Genomic DNA, 16,821 nt, shown 5'->3' on the forward strand with positions numbered 1-16,821 from the left:
AACCACAGTTCTCAGAGTAGCTACTACACATTTATTAAACAGGGGACCAAAGACTCATGGATGAGGTCTGCTGGGATTTTGTTTCCCAGGAAGTCTCAAAACATGGAAATGCCACCAAATAGTTTATGAAGATGGCGGTGACTCAGGATAATAAATTGGTCAGACCATTTATATATGTTTTGGAGGTGAATGGAAGGACAGAAGAGACAGTAAAGAAGGATTTTTCATCATCATTCTTCATTCTGATTTCTCTTCCTGTTTAATCAGTTTCCCTCCTCATAGCAATAGCTGTCATCACATTCTGCTTTGTTGCCATTCTGCAGGGAACCGTAAGTAGCTCATAGGTAGTCCATTTTCACAGCCACTACCCAAAGAAAACATCCAACAGTTGCTTGCAATTTGTTGTGTTACTGATTTGATCTTCAATTTTTCCAGCACCATCCAGCTCTTCAAGAACTGTCTGTCTTTTATACTATTTGGATTGCCAATAACTACATATCTTGGAAGCGGAAGGGAAGAACCAAGGCAGGCAACAAATTGGTGAGACACATTCACCGTCATCATCTTCACTTCTAGATCAAGTTTCCTCACTCCTGTTCTCATTGTTAATCATAGGAGGGGTGACCCAGATACTAAACCAGATGTCCATGTACAAAGGGAAGGGTTGCATGTAACTACCATACTGCGCAAACACAGTTTAGAAAAAGCAGATGCCTTGACAGTTCCACCTTTCAGAGAGGCATACACTCAGCAGTGCATGTCATGACACCGTTTTGATGAAGCTAACCAAAAGTTTGGTAGTCACGTCAACAAAACAGCTAATACTTCTATGTTCTACAAAAGCAATGCTGTAACAACAGCTTGGTCCTTTGACTCTAGTAGGTGGTTCAACCCGAATTTGACATCTTTGATTCAGAAAAATATAAAATACATCATTCATGAATAAGGGTCCTTAGAATTATAAAAGATATGTGGCAATTTATAAATGCTTTTATTGTCACATTTAACACTCCTCCTCATGATTTTATTTTGCTGGCTCCCAACTGATTGTTTTAGAACGGGGCTTCACAAGGTTCATAATGAAGAGAAATGAGTAGTTTTACACTGTTTTGACACAGGTTCACACATTGGTCCTGATTTACTCAAAAGCTTATCAATATCTAGAAAGATTATACCTGGAATGACTTCAGTGATGACTATCTTCCAGGGATCCCTTGTAAAGGAATTTTCATTCATTCTACTTACAATCTAGGAGCAGTATTTCCTGTGCAGAGAAATGATTCTAGTGTTTCTGCAACCTGTCACATCTATGACAAAATTAATACTCAAGTACATTAACAAGTCTTTTGGCAAGTCTGAAATCAGTTTCATGGGAGATGAATTGCAGTAATTTTCACCCTGGCAAAGATTTAATTACACTAGCTGAGAAATTCAGGGACTGGCAGTGGAAATAGAGAGGCTGGAGCCATGAATTTCACTTAGGAAATAAACATTAAGATTCCAATTCACGCCAAGGAAAACAGCAACACAAGCGCTGAGGTTTGATCGAGGGCCCTGATGTCTGAACAACTGCGCTGTGCACAACTGCTCTGTGACCAATCGGCAGGGATGGATACGATGGATGGATATAACCGCTCTGTCCAAAGTTTCTCATGACCATGAGATGCTCGTTTCTCATGGTCAGCCCCCTTGATGAGATTGCACCCGCGTTTAAGCAGAAGAACGGTCCCACCTTACAGCGTGGCCTCCTTCCCAAAGAGGAATACTACTTTGCATGCAACTCTGTATTTCGCACCAGTGGTCCTACACCTGCATCCCGCTACTCCAAGCTGTGGACGAGGCCAGCTTTACGCCACGAGCAGCAGAACAGACACAGCCTGTTTCCTCGGGGATTTTTGTCACAGAGCTGCCACTGACGTGTCCCCAGCTACTTTTCATTTTTACTATCAATTGCTCTTTCCACAAAAGACTTTCGGGGCTCTCCTGTGTCCCTTTCTTCTTGCTGGGCACAAGGCCAGTAGGTCTGTGTGGACTGACAACTCAGCCAACCTGCAGAGTTTTCTGTCGAGCTCATACTGCTGAGTCGACCTCGAAAAGGGAAATTAGTTTTGTTTCCTTCCCCAAGCTGCCCGCTTTCTTGGAATTTATGGGAAGCTATTTAACTCTAAAACTTTTCCAGTCCTGTCAAATGTGCTTGCCTTTGTAAGATCCAGTTACATTCCCCATAGATAAATGAGAATAGAGCCAGAATTGTCTTCTGGCACTAATCACATGTATCAGGCACAGCTTGGGCATCTTCAAGCCCTTCATTTGTTTGAAAACGATCTCCTTGCACACATTAGGATTTGGGACATCAAAAAGGACTCTGAAAGACCACAGACTACAGCTTCAGTCTGCTTCAGTCATACAGAGAGGGGGAATACAACACTTCCAGATCCCCAGGGCATTGGCTGAAAGCAAGACAGACATTATGAAATACTGCATTGGCTTTTCCTAGAAAAAATACTTCTTTTCTCTTTTTTTCCTTCTAACCAGGTTATCTTCCCAGCACATGGGAGGAAGGATTTCCAAATACCAAAAAGGGCGATTTTTTTCCCCTACTCTCCTCATTCCCAAGGAAATGCTGATGTCTGAATGCCACTTTAACAAGTCAGATTTTGAGTAGTGTTCTCACAAATAATGTCTTCTTTAAAGCATTAAAAAGTGCAAAACTTGGCATGTACAATGAAAACCACACGGTCATCTGTTGTTCTCCAAGAAAGGCAGGTCAGTAAAAACCTGCTGTGAGAAGCAGTAGAGAAAACACCTCAGTTTCAGATCTTCCCTCACTGAGTACCCACACTGTAAGATACCAGACAACACAAGGGAAAGCATTTGCTGATGAAGCAATATTCCAGCAGCATGTGGATAGCTCCTTTTAAAAAATACAGACAAAGATAAAACGGTTTATAGAAGCACATTCAGATTTTACCAGACCAATCTCTAAAAACACCATTTAATCCAAATCTCCGCTTTACAGTTTAGAACTGCACTGTAATCCCATGGAACAATGCCCACTTTACGTTGGGAAAATTAATTTCTAGAAAGAAGATTTTATTCTGAAAGGCAGATTTTAAAAGCAAAAATGCCTTTTTTCCCCCAGGGTCCTACATTGATAGCTGAATTATTCATATTTAAAGAAGAGCCAAGGTTTCTGTTTTTTTTTTTAATGATATCTCTATAATTGGTAGCTGGCATTCTACAAAGAGAGAGGTTGTCATCATATGATAGGACACATTCTCCAAAATATTAGCACTTTGGAGCTAAAACAGGTAGCACAGGAAATCATTGTGGAAACCTGACAACAGTTTTGTTGTTTCAAGAGCTTGACTAGAATTTCAGCTACTAATGATGGAGGCGTGAAAAGGGAACACTAATCTGGATTCAAGAGTTACCGGTGATAACATCTTGCAGCAGGAACTGCACTGTAGACTAAACTAGTCTTCTCTTCTTGTCCTACAGTGCTAAATAAACAAACAAAAAGATGTCTCATTTACACGGCAAGAGAATCATCTGCTCTCCAAGTAACAACCTAAAATAAAACAGTCCTTTAGGCACTGCACTTACTAGGGCAGCCTAAGTGAAATGTATACACTTATATAATTCACTGATTGCAAAGAGAATTACTGCATTACATAAGTGCTTACCATTATCTTTTTTTTTTCTCTTTTTTTTTTCTTGCTGGCTATGTAGATTTTGAGTGCTCCCAAAAGCTGTTTTATTTTTCAAACTTTCTTTGACCAGAGACAATCTTGCAAGAGAAGTACAAGTCTTTAAGGCCAACATTACAATCCAAACAGAAGAGCTAGCCACACAAAGGGAAAGGATTTTCAACACATTTTAAATGACACTTACATTCATTTCTGCAGTTTTTCTGCTATAAGCAAATGAAGAACCTCCTTCTGCTTTCCACTGAACAACTCATATCCCCTTGACAGTCAACGTGCGTCTGGAGTCCAAACGAACACAGAATTAATCCCAAAGGCTGAACAGCAACACAGGTCAGCAGCAATCTCTATTACAAGTCAATGTAGAAACTGTGTAACAGACCGACTTAAACCAGGGTGCATTTAATGATTTTTCCTTTCTTTTTTTATTTTCAGCACAGTTTCCCTTAGACAGCTCTTCCTCATGACACGGAATTAGCCTAACTACATGTGCAATGACCTAAACTACCCTGATAATTTCTACAACAGGCAGGTCTAACCCTGCTTGGTAGCAGGACATTCCCAAGACATTTTTCTGCCAGATTCTCAGCACCCTTAATTCTCTCCCGAGTCTCTGCAGGAGCTGAGGCTCCTCAGCTCTTGTGGCTGTCAAGCTTTTCCTTCCTTTCCCCCACCAAATACAGGAGGAAAAAAAAAGAAAGAGAAAAAAAAGGAAAGAAGGAGGAAACCACACACACGCTCCTACACACATACACACGTAGAGAAAAAAAGGAAAAGGGTAAGAAATCGTATGAGGTGCCAATCTGGAATGAAATGGATTGTTGAACAGACAGTCATATTTGGCACTGTCAGCAAAAGCTCGTGGGTGGCCCTGTTTCTCTCTGAGTCTTAATGCCCTTTTACATTGGTCATTTAAAAACATCACCCAGAAAGTTCCGCTGTGTCACTTTTGACATTGTTTTCACAATACGTCCGAATGGACTCCATGGAGAGATTCTTTTCCCCTCACCCCAGTTCCGTAAAACATTGTACATTAAGGATGTTTGCCGTTTGGCCTTCAAGTAGCATTTTTATGGTCCATGCAAATCCACAAATCCACAGTTATTCTTCCCTTTAAAAAGGATCTACAGAAAACAGAGCCCTCTTTCTGGAGGACAGGAGAAGTAAAAACTATTGGGTCTCGCAGCTGACCCCTCCAATCCTTAGGTAGCAGACTGGACTAAAGGGTCCTTGCACTGTTCTAGCTGCATTCTCAGGACACCGCTTTTGTGAAGAAACCAGAGCTGTAGAAACTCCTCCGGCATGGCGTGGAAGCCGGAATCGGGCAAGACGTTGTCGTAGTAGTGATGGCTGATGAACTTCCCACGCAGGTCCACCGAGAAGGGCCAGAAGCCGTAAATGGTGACCTCCTCACACAGGCCGAGGGCAGCGCTGACCAGGAAGAGTCCCGTGGAAAGCCGCTTGGCGTGGATGCCTTTGCTCTTCCAGAACTTGCCAATGTCACGCAGGAAATTGGGGTTGGCAAAAAGCACCGTCTGCTTGGCACCAAAGTCCTGCAGGGTGTAGTAGACGCGGAGGGAGGGCCCTGTCCCTGTCTTCATGGAGAAGGCTGGCATGTAGATATAGCTGTGGTTATACACTTTAACGCTGTCCACAAACGCTTTCCTGGACCAAAGCAGATTCTGGAACCTGGAAAACACCAAAGAAAAGCATGTTGCTCACATATAGGCTCTTCCGCTCCTGACCGAATCCACCAAAAAGCCGCTTTTCCTACGTACACTTAAAATTAAGTGTAGGCTTTTCCTTAGCCCAGAGAAAGTCCAGACAAACTTCTCACTGTCTTAACACCACATTTCTTCTAAAAACATAAACTCAAAGAAACAGTTGAAAACTAAGTCCAAAAACCAAAATGTTTCTGATTTCATTTCATCAAAAAGAACCCAAAGGAACACTGGCAATTTTCCTGGAAATTGATAATCTTCAGCGACAGTTTTCTTTTTCTTCAAAATCCAGGTTACTCTGGGGGCCACAGAAGTCTTTAAAAGATACTCTGAAAGTCCACATTATTCTTGTTTTTTAAAAGTTTATTAAAAATCACCCAAACTACATTCTGAACAAGCAATACTAAGAAATATTTAGATATGAATACCAGTTTTATATAACTTCCAAGTCATTTGTTTTGATTATGCATTTTTAATGACTTCTTCTGGGTTAGGTTATGTGATCATCACAGTTAATTCTCATTCTGGAATTGTGAAAAATCTCAAAGAACATATTTTCTACCAACCAGGAAAACAGTCATTTACTGATGTCTATTTTATTCCTGACTTTAGACCTATATATTACTTCAAAAATTGGATTTTATCAAGAATATAACCTTTCCATGCCATACACTTCTGGATGTGCCAAGACGAATGAGATATCTGGCAGGAAATTCTAGGTCATCCACACAGTGCTTATGTTTATTACATTGCATTAGATGATACTGATATAAAGGTCAGTCACACGTAAAATCCAATACCTAAACCGCAACTCTATTGAATAACAGGAGTCACCTGCTCGTCTTAGGGCTGTGGAGCGGTTTGGAGGACGCTTTTCTGTGATAAAAATCACAATGATTTGCTCTTGAGAGTCTGCTTTCTTTTTAAAGCCTGAGAAACCTTCACAGCCCCCATACACTTCAGCATGCAAAAACCACGAATTTATTTCTGCACAGTCCTCACATTCACTCCTTTCCTACCAGCTGGGTTGCTCGGCCATGCATGAGCCCTAATGATTTCTCAGTTCACAACTGTCTGTCTTGTTTTTGTTGCTCCATCTTCTCTCTCAGTTTCTCATAGCTCAGGCTCATATACGTGTCGTGACTGATTTCACAGTCATACAGCAGAGCAGTCAGAAGCAGCAAGCTGGGACACTGATTTTTTATTTTCCTTTCTCTGCCACAGGCAGAGAGAGGTAAGACAACAGCTTTTTCAAAGGGCTATGAAGAGATCAATTTTATGTATAAACTTCTTGGAAACAAGAATAGAAGAACCACATGCACAGTAAGATACACGGATTTTAACATGATCCAATGTGACCTGAAGAAGCAATGGAAAAAAATTCAGCTGAAACAACTGCCAACAAAAAATACAGCTACAGCAACATCCAAAGGTCTCATGAACATGCGTCAGCATCATAAAGTCTTTGTTCTGGCAGAAAACTTAAAATGCTCCAAACAAATTGAAAGATTTTGTTGACATTTTCAGAACACAATCTTTGGTTTCTGATTTGCTACAAGTTTCTTTCCAAATTTCCTTCAGGTTCTTTTCAGAAAATACATACCAAAAAGACACTCAAAGGAAACTCACGGGAATGCTGGAATAAACCATTCTATTCAAACTGGAACAAATTTGAATTCCCTGTGAATTGAAATTTGGTTTTAGGTATTTTTTTTCCAAATTGACTTGAAAGAAAAGCAAAGTGCATCCTTTGTTTCTTTTTAGGTTAGGAGTTCTCCAACCGCTAACAGACTTTCAGTCCACAGGATCAGACTACAGATACTCTGAGGCAAAAGCCCTAAAATGAGCCAAGACTGGATCTTCTGTTTTGCCCTAGAGACCTGCTCCTACTGCACCGTGCTGTTTGCTAGTAGCAAATAGACAAAGCCACTGACTTCCAAACAAGAAATCAATTCAGTCTGAATATCCAAAATACAACAATAAGAATCATTTTGAAGTTTACTACATTTGGCATTTTTCTCTCTAGAAACAGCCAGGGTACATCGTTGTACGTAGCAGGTCAGCCAAGAGCCAAGTGCCCTGGCTGAATTTCATAGTCTAGCGGTATCTTCTTGTGCAAGCCCTCTCACTTGTTACCATTAGACCTCCAACAAAGTGTTCCCTAAAACTATCTTTACAGTTTTCTCTTCCTAAAGATCCCTGGAGGAGGACTGGCTGCTGGTCCTGTAGCTGGCTGTCAGGAATAGGAATTGAGGCTCTTTCTTTACCTCCTGCTTGAATCAAAGTTGCTCCATTTTGATCAGAACACAGTCACTAAGTGAGGCAAAAATCTCTCCCTTGATACTGGCAATAATCGCCTGGGAGTAAAAAGTTTCAGTGCCCAAGCCCTGTTCCAAAGATTGTCTAATTGTTTACAAGGCTAGAATAAGATCAGCAGCGGAGTTTCAGAGCACCTCTCTCCCTTGGATAACTTGGAGTATCCACTGGGAGATGTGGGTTCAAACTTCCTTTCAGAGAACGGGGAACCTGAACACGCAGGATGGGGATGGTGGGATCCTGGACGGATGGGGGCCCTTGCACACTGGATGCAGGGAAGACAGAGGCAGCTCCTCCTCCGACAGCGCAGGCAGCCAGTTTTACCATTTTCTTTCCCACTCACAGCTAATTAACAAATTTCACTTCGTCTGGCAAAGAGATGTGTTTATTCGAAAACTGTGTTTTTCAGCAGATTTACTATTCACAGAAAAAAATACATAGTTCTAGGATGAATTCACTAAAGATGCTCAGATGTGGCCATGGAGCGACAGGGCCTGGCGCTGCATATTTATGTGCTATTGTTGCCACAGCACATTTACATTTCATTTAGATGAATCCCTCCAAATGCCTCATGAAGAAGCACATGGTGCTGCAACGATAATGCTGATTAGGAAGGACTTCATGCAGAAGGGGTAACATTTGTCATGTTTTTGCAAATTTTTCTTCGGAAACATCACTTCATGGACACCAGTGTCTTATTCAAATGGTATGGATCGCAGTGTCATTAGGCATCATGCCCAGTTCAACAGATGGGCATTATACAGGTGGCCAGGAGCCCATGTAGAAGCATAAAACATGCTGATTACGGCTGGTCTGACAGCCTGAAACAACCGAAAAGCTGCTGCCCATCCTGCGCTCCTCATGAGGGGAGATATTAGAAGCAAATGAAATTTTCTGTTCCTAGTTTGTAAAAACAGGAACCCTGGCCAGCTTTCTGACGTTCTCACACGGGCTGCTTAGACTTGGGGACAAATGCTACCAAGAGCAGATTTCTAGAAGTCATACTCGAGAATATCTCCCAATCCAGAAGGGGGTCCTGCAGGCAAAGCCATTCCAGTTGTAGCTTTGGGTGGGACAATCCTTCCCAGAACACTGTGAGGACACTACTCCATGCCCAACGAGACAAGGAGATCTTTTCCTCAGCATCTGACCAGCTCAGGAGCACATGCATGAATGTGTGGATATTGCCTCTCTCTGCGTGTCCTAGCATAAATGCTGGTAGAGTCTATGGGTTCAGATGGGCACCAAGACCTTCCTTCCTGCAGGGTCTCTGAATAAGGAGCAGCTGGTTGCTTGTTAGTGCTTGCCCTGACCTTACCTGTCTTGCTTTGAAAGTTCTGGCACTCTCCATAGCACCACAGCTATGTGATTCATCCCTACTCAAGGGACTTCAAAAGAAACCCGACAAATTATCCAGCCCCTTGTGCAAGAGTGTGTCTCAGAGCAGATTCTCTGTCAACCCCATTCTGAGCAAGAATCGCAGTCAGAATCATCCTTGGACCTTCTGCTTATACAAACAATTTCATACGGTGGGTTCCCAGCACTTAGATAAAACTGGAGCTGGAATCTCCCAAGCCCCGAGCAGCTCCTGAGAAACTGCAGGAGGCACTTAGGAATTTGCAGCCGTGTCTCCCAGCACCCGGAGAGCCGCCCAGAGAGGCGACGAAGGCTCAGACTGTGAACAAAAGCAAATCACAGCCTGTTCAGTCGGGGCGTTTTGCTTCTGCTGCACTCACTAATGGACAGTGAGTGAATAGCGCCATCAGCAACATATTTTTCCTGTCAGGTCCCATACGACAGATCAACTTAAAAAGCACACAGTCTTCAATGGGCGTATGTAGGCATAACTGCACAGATATCAGAGAAATAAAATCCTTTACACCAGCTGCAGAGTTCTCTCAAATTCCTGTGCTTTTTCGGAGAGAATTATGCATCCAAGAGAAAACTGCTAGAGACAGTACATTGCCATGGCAGTACAATCAAAGCCTTAAGAGCATTAAGTGTTTTGGGTTTTGTCTTTAATCTGTCTTCAATGTTCTTATTGATGTTCTCTAGCAGATATTTGGGATAGAACTGTTCTCTGGTACTACAAGACGCCTTCCAGTAACCGCAAAGAACTCACTGCAGTGATATTGAGCTAACCCACTCGCAGCTAATAATGGCAGCATTTTCTTGCATCCCCGCTGCTCTTTCATCTCCCTAGAGTCACTATCTCATGCTTATGATGACATCCCCGTCACTTGCTGTGTTGGCATCTGCAAAGTCACAAGTTCAGCATTCCGGATTAATTGCAAGATGACTTACCACAAAAAGAACGATTGAGTAATGAGGGTGACAGCTCGGATGCCAAAGAAACAGTGTATTATTCCAAAATTAAGCCAAGTACGGCTCAGGGGAATAAAACACAAGGCACATAAAGACTTATGTATTTGTTCACACAGCAAAGGATAACTTTACAAAAAATTATCTAGATAATTTAATGTCAGCATTAGCCGAGAATGATTTAGCAATTCGCTGCGGCTGTTGGAAAAGGCTGGCAGCTGGAGTCACAAGCAGTTGGCTTGCAAGCGCACATCCGAAACGTCACTGCTCTGACAGGAGTTTTACTGCGCCCGTTCCTCAGACCGCTGCCTTCAGCGAGCGGTACTGTTCTTAATCGTTCATATGACACACTTCCCTGATTATGTGCCCCTTTGGGGCCTGTTTATCCACTGCTACTAAAATACAGACTGTGGCTGCATTAATAGCACGCTAGCTTCCGTGCACTCGTTTCTCTAAGCACGCATTTTTGGCAGGCATTAGGTGCAAGGCAGACTATTCTGCTTGTCCACTGAAGGAGCCAGAAATGAGCACTTAATATACTACAAATTTAAACCTTTTCTTGTTTAATCCCAGCTTCCAAGTTATAAACAAGTCACTGTTTACTTAGCCTGAGGAAACTTATCTTACTTAAGATTCAGTGATAATCTCATTAGAGGCAATGGCAAAACCAACTCTGATTTCACTGGGTGTTAAGCTCAGAGCCTTGAGTAATTTAGAAAGGTACGAAGTGACATGATCTATCACAAAGACATCTCAGAGAGATGATAAAAATTACTGATGCTAAGCATTCTCCATCAGTGCAGGAGTCCTTTCTTGCTGTCATCAGCCCCCAGTGCTTGGTCTAATCTCACTTGAGACTATTTTGGAGCAAGGAATTCTCCCAGGTCCATGAGAGCTCATAGCACCGGTGGGGTGACACAGTCCTCATCCCCCTTTAGGCACCTTGCCAATGGCCTTTTCAAGGTCAAGGATTCACTCCCACAACATCCAAAGACCCAAAAGCAAAGAAGTCCAGGGGGACTGCAGACTACCACATCTTCCTCTGCCGCTCTGCTTCTTAATTACGGCTGTCCTTAGCACATGACCTTCAAATAATTTAATGCACTTAGGAAGTCCAGTTAAATATTGCAGAGGTAAATGCTAGTCTCCATGCAAAAAGAGGCTCCCCTTATCACTGAACTCAGTATTAATTAGGGTTTTTTTTTTTAACCTCCATCCATTACTGCTCTTACGCTGTCACACTGGAAACGCTATATATAGTGTCAAGGGAAAGCTGACTCTCCACTTTTCAGTAGTACACAGAGCTGTCCTATACACGGCACTGATCTGGAAGCAATGACACATTAAAACCAGTGTTCACTGGTATTTTGGGACTGTGTCTAATCCCTACCCTGCCAACTCAAATTAGAATGTTTTTAATAGCTGCTATTTCCAAAAGCACTAGAGCTAAACATCAATTCTTTCTGTTATCTGACAGCTTGAATCTCAGCTTTCGCAAGATGAGCTGTTCATCTAAGTTTGACTCCAAATTTGAAGACGGTGGCTGCTAAAGCCACAGAACTAGAAATAATATAAAAGCAAAGGCAAGCTACGAGTGCAAGCTACTTGTGTTGTCAAAAATGCCTCGTGTTTTTAAACCTTCTCAATACTGCCCCAGCACAGCTGCTCAAAGGCTGGTGGATGCTACAATAACTAGTGAAATTAGCTAGGGGGGGAAAAAAAAAAAAAAAAAAAGCAGAGAACACAGAACTGCCATTTTTGCCTTTGCAGTGGCTGCCTCCCAGGGCAGTAACAGTGCAGCATTTCCTGCACTTCTACGTCTTCCACCCACACACGGTCCAGGAGCAGCGCTGGCAAACTGTGAGGTCTCGCAGAGGCCTCCTGCAACAGCTCCGCTGCAAACACAGCGCTGACAAAATTACGCTTTCCTGTCTGTTCATGCTGACCTTAAAACTTCAAATGCTTTGTAACCTAAATAGAAAATGTACCCACTGTTCAGAACTGTGAAAGACCTATTCACAGCTGAGAACACTTTCTGGTCGGTATACTTAACAGTATACTAAACCTTTTCGGTCTCCCTTTAACATCATGACCTCCCTGGTGTATCAATAACTTGCAAATGTCAGGGAAGGTGGCATTTGGCTACTTCCCCTCTTCACCCTCTTACAGCTCTTTCCAAAGATAATTGAATGGAGAAAGAAAAACAGCAGTGTTTGAACTGAAGGTGTTTTCTTTTTAAAGATGCTATGAGCTACTAAGTGTGTAAACTGAAAAAGAATTATGTAAAAAAGCAGATTCTTCGACAGGCATTAGCATATAAACTGCAAGTAGGACAGGCTGTGTTTTTTCAAGTGAGCACTTAAGAAAATGTTTACTTTGTTTTTTAATGCAGTGTTAATACAGACCACTGGTGGGCTCTGAGGTCATGGCACATGGACTGTAAATCCATATTAATCAACATAAACAACTTAAAAGCTTGGTAATAAAAACAATTGTACTGAGTCCACAGGAATATAGGGTGAATCTACTTCAAAATATTGTTTAATCTCTTAACCTCTGCATCCGTCTAACTATTTTTTTTTACCTTGGCACTCCAGTAGCTTCTCCCTTATGATACGGCTGCCTCAATTCCTTTCCCTTTGCGAAAATCCTTTTGGAAATTCAAATAGACTTTATCAACAGGATATAGCCCATCCATGCCCATGTACTTGCTGATCTGTTCAAAGAACTCCAAAGGGTTTAAAAGGAAAAACTTCCTTTGGAGTCAACCATGTTGACTCTTCAGAAGAGCACAAGTGTTCCCTGTATGTTATATATATTATATGTGATACTATACATAGTCTCTACCAATTTGGCCAGTATGGATATCAAGATTAAAGGCCTAATATAGCCTTGAACCATTCTGAAACACTGGCGTTTTATTTGACACCCTCCAGAGTTCAAGTCCAGAAGTAATTCTAAAGTGGGGAGACGCACTTTTGTGACCTAAATTTCAGAATTTCCTACACACATTATGACAGATGAGAGGGTTTCCTGTTTTTTTTTTTTTTTTTTTTTGGTTTATACTGTTGATGGAAAGAGGAGCTTTAACTTTTAGTTAGTTGTTTCCCAAAATGCCTTCTGCCCTGCTACATATTTTTTATTTAATGTTTAATCAGCCAGAGCTTATAATAACTTCAGTTTCATTTGCTGGCATCAACTTCCTTTTACCCTTTCTTTATTTTTGGTATCTCCTAGCACTGTGCTTCTGGTGTGGTGAAATCTTCCATAGGAGATTCAACTATTTTCAGCAGATCTTTCAGATTTATTTTCCAAGGTGATGGTGTTTAACACTGAGAACGCTGTTTAAGCTTCTTTTCAACGTGATTAAACTGCCAAGCTCTTCTTCAAGTGTTAGTACAGCATGTACTCAATTTAAATTGTTATAGCTAGAATACGCTTCACAAGAAAAGTAAAGCAGGGATAGAAGGAGCATGCTGGAGCTTTTGCTAATCTCTTAAACTGTTTTGGTACTTGTGACAGTAGTAGACTTCTTTCATCTTTTTTCCCTTCATTAACTTCATTCTACGGAGTCACAGCTTAAAAGAAGTAAAAAAAAAAAAAGTGTTTAAGGTGGTAGGAAATACATGCTAGCTGTTGGAATTCAAGTATATTCCTCAAAGGCAGCTGGTGAATGCTTTACAGCTCTATATGCACTGGCTGAGCAAAGTGGAACAAAACACTCTGCTCACCATTTCTCTTAGTTTCCAAACGCCAGAGAAGGGCCAGTGTTATTAGATCAAATGCAAGCAGATTTTTTAAATGCAGTCGGTGCTCTTCCTGTGTCATATACTCAGAAGTGCCGTGTCTCTCATTCTTAATGACACACGGTAATGCAAAGGTTGTCCCACTATCCCATATTCTTACATATCAGCCAAGAACATCTGTCTTCTCTTCAGTAACTCAAGGAACAGTCAAAGAACAGATAGATAGAACAGGATGGAACTTTACTTCATAAGACCCCATAGCCAGGATATTCCGCTGGGCAATAAAATCTCATATTTCAGCTCTCTGCTGAAGGAAGAAAATCAGTTAAGGCTAATTCTACTTGACATAAAATATTTAACAAATCAGAAGAGAAGACTAAAATAGAGTGACCATCTAAACCAGTAGTGAGGTCAAAACTGGTGGCTGGGTCTTCAGACTCTGCCTGTTCAGTTATACAAATTCAAACTATCAGTAGAGGACACTGACAGCACGAGTCCAGCCAAGCCTTTGGTTAGCACAGTCTCTTACTAGATGAGAAACAAGAGGTCTAACTCTTCTCAAAGACAAACGGGCACTAACTTGGACCTGCCACAGCTTCAGTAACTGAGTTGACCCTTCGCCTCTCACACAAACGTGGCCTCCGCTTTCAGCAGTTTTCTAAACCAAGCTGAAACAATCTGATCTTGTAGATGGCTTAGGGACAGATGGCTTAGGGACATAACATCCAGATGTTATCATCTGGAAACTACAGTCAGCAAAAACATCCACACAACCTTAGCTTCATATAATCTTATTTAACCCAAGCTTTTGAGCTATCTTTTCTCTCAGAAACACAAACAGTATTAGTTTTATAGACACTCACATAACAAAGACTAAGGAAAATGAGTTCCCATCTTCTAGAGAATCAAGATTTCTTCCAAATCTAGACAGTGCAGAGAATAAGCTGCTTTTCTTTAATGCTCAGAGCAATTTCACTGAGCTACAGCAGAAATTCTGTCAAAGGACTCTTGACATTCACATTAATGCTAAATGACTTCCACATGCTTCATGCTATTACAGTAAACACCAAAGACGTGAACAAAGACTGAGTCATTATTTTAAACTACTGCTGAATGATCAAAAGAGGAATAAAAGCTACCCATTAGTGGTTTGTCCCCCTAGAGCAGCAGGAAACACAGTACCTGGAGGAAAAACTACCATGAAGGTGCTTATCACTGCCTGGACTCAGCAACACGGGCGGAAGGGTATTCTGGAGTAAGAAGGAAGGGATGGTAAAAGGGCTACAGCACAATTCAGACAGAGGGAAACACGATGCCCTGAGGGCATCCAATTGATAAGGCTGAAGCATGGTTTGAAAGTAGCTGTAAATGTTGACGTTGTCAGTTGTCAACACCGGATTAAAGGAAAATCGCATAGGACAAAGAGCAGTCACTACTGCAATGCCATCCTGAGCAGGGTATAGAAGGAGTTACACTTCCAGAAGGACTTCAAATGTGAGGAGGCTCATTCAGAGACCAGCTATTTTGGCTGCATTCCCTAAGAGCTCAGTATACATATTCCCCTGCATCCCCACAGCTAATCAAATACTAAGATTAAGGGATTTTAGCCCCCCCCCCTTTTTTTTAAAGACACAGGCCAGCACACGTCAAAGAGCAATGCTGCAAGACTTGGGTGCTATTGCCGAAGTTCGTTTTATCCGGATAATGATTTGGAAAACAAACACACTTTTCAACCAGTGACACCTTTTTATCTGACCTTGCCTCAAGGCCAACTCTCTAAGCCGCAGTGACGGTTCACAAAGACGCAGCGCTGCTTTGCACAACCACCTCCCACACTCCAGCAAAGCTAGCCCTGTGCCTGTAATGCCAACAGGTCCTCCTCAAAGTGACAAAGCCGGCTGGAAAACCAAACCTTTTCTTCCATCTCCCCCCATGTTTGTGCTTTTAATTTTGAAAAGGATAACTTGAGAAATGTCACATTTTAAAAGATTTCTCTATTTTGAAAAATACCTCCTAGTGAAGTAGAAACATGATCATTACGGTCATGTTTTGATATTTTCAATTTACATATTTCCCCTTATTTCAATGTATTTACATAAATTTTTATCAGAGGAGTATACAGCTCAGTCTTTACTTAGCAGACCCCATATGCTAGATATTTAAAGCCTGAGAACCCTCCAGTACACTGTAATATTCAAGAAGCACACTGTAAACATACGACTAAAGACAATGATATTATCTAGATGCCAAAGAGCGTGGAGGAAATTCATTCAGCACAACCACTTGAATTCCCGAACCTGAGATGTTTAACGTACCAGAAGAAATCAGAGACGGCAGCAATTGTGCCAAAGCATGAAGTGAGAAAAAGGGGGGAAAAAAAAATGAGCACTGCAAAAACGAAAACGTTCTGACAGAAAATCCTCTATGTTCTGTCCCAGCAGCTGCAGCCAGTTCCTTTCCCTGATGAATGCAACTACACCTGCACAGTCAAATTCATAAACAATTAGTGAATACCGGTTTGTCTAATGAATTTCCAATCAGAAAGGCAGGCAGCAAAATCAGTTCAGTCAAAATACGCCAGCCAGCCCTCTGTTTTGTTTTGTTTTGTTTTTCTCAATCCCATTCCCTGCAGTCTCAGGAGCTAGAACACTCCGCAGGGAAGATGCCTGACCTAGTTCAGCTACAAAGTCCCACAGGTCTCTCGGGATAGCACAGCAGTGGACTCCTTCTCAAGACAACCTATCTTCAGGTCTTTGCATACATCTCCTTCACAGTAAGATAGATGTATTTCCCCAACAGACAGGGGAACCGAGACATGTCAGAGGACTGGATGGGATCACCAAAACTTAGTGTTCCTGCTGCAGAGGGGCCAGCAATCTGCTGGGGGCTTCTGGTTCACCTAAGACTCCATAAAGCCATCCAAGGAGAAGCCATGAAGATGCACAGTGAGAAGTATCTTGGCAAAATGTTTGCAGGTGTCCACTTGCCAGCACTGTAGGAGATGCCTGC

At 41.9% G+C, this 16,821-nt stretch overlaps 1 protein-coding gene across 1 annotated transcript in view; it reads right to left on the reverse strand.

Moving 5' to 3' along the window:
* Positions 1-4,116: 4,116 nt before the first annotated feature.
* The window catches only part of ST8SIA1 (ST8 alpha-N-acetyl-neuraminide alpha-2,8-sialyltransferase 1), a 96,048-nt gene continuing 83,343 nt past the window's right edge, over positions 4,117-16,821 (reverse strand). Inside the window, exon 5 of the mRNA XM_088528401.1 lies at positions 4,117-5,396. Within this exon, the coding sequence (XP_088384527.1) occupies positions 4,910-5,396 (487 nt within the window). The 3' untranslated portion in view covers positions 4,117-4,909. The remainder of the gene's footprint in view (positions 5,397-16,821) is intronic.

This window comes from Tinamus guttatus, unplaced genomic scaffold, assembly GCF_059628265.1.
Source record: "Tinamus guttatus ecotype Peru unplaced genomic scaffold, ASM5962826v1 Tinamus_guttatus_pri_ptg000308l, whole genome shotgun sequence".
Classification (NCBI taxonomy): Eukaryota; Metazoa; Chordata; class Aves; order Tinamiformes; family Tinamidae; genus Tinamus; species Tinamus guttatus.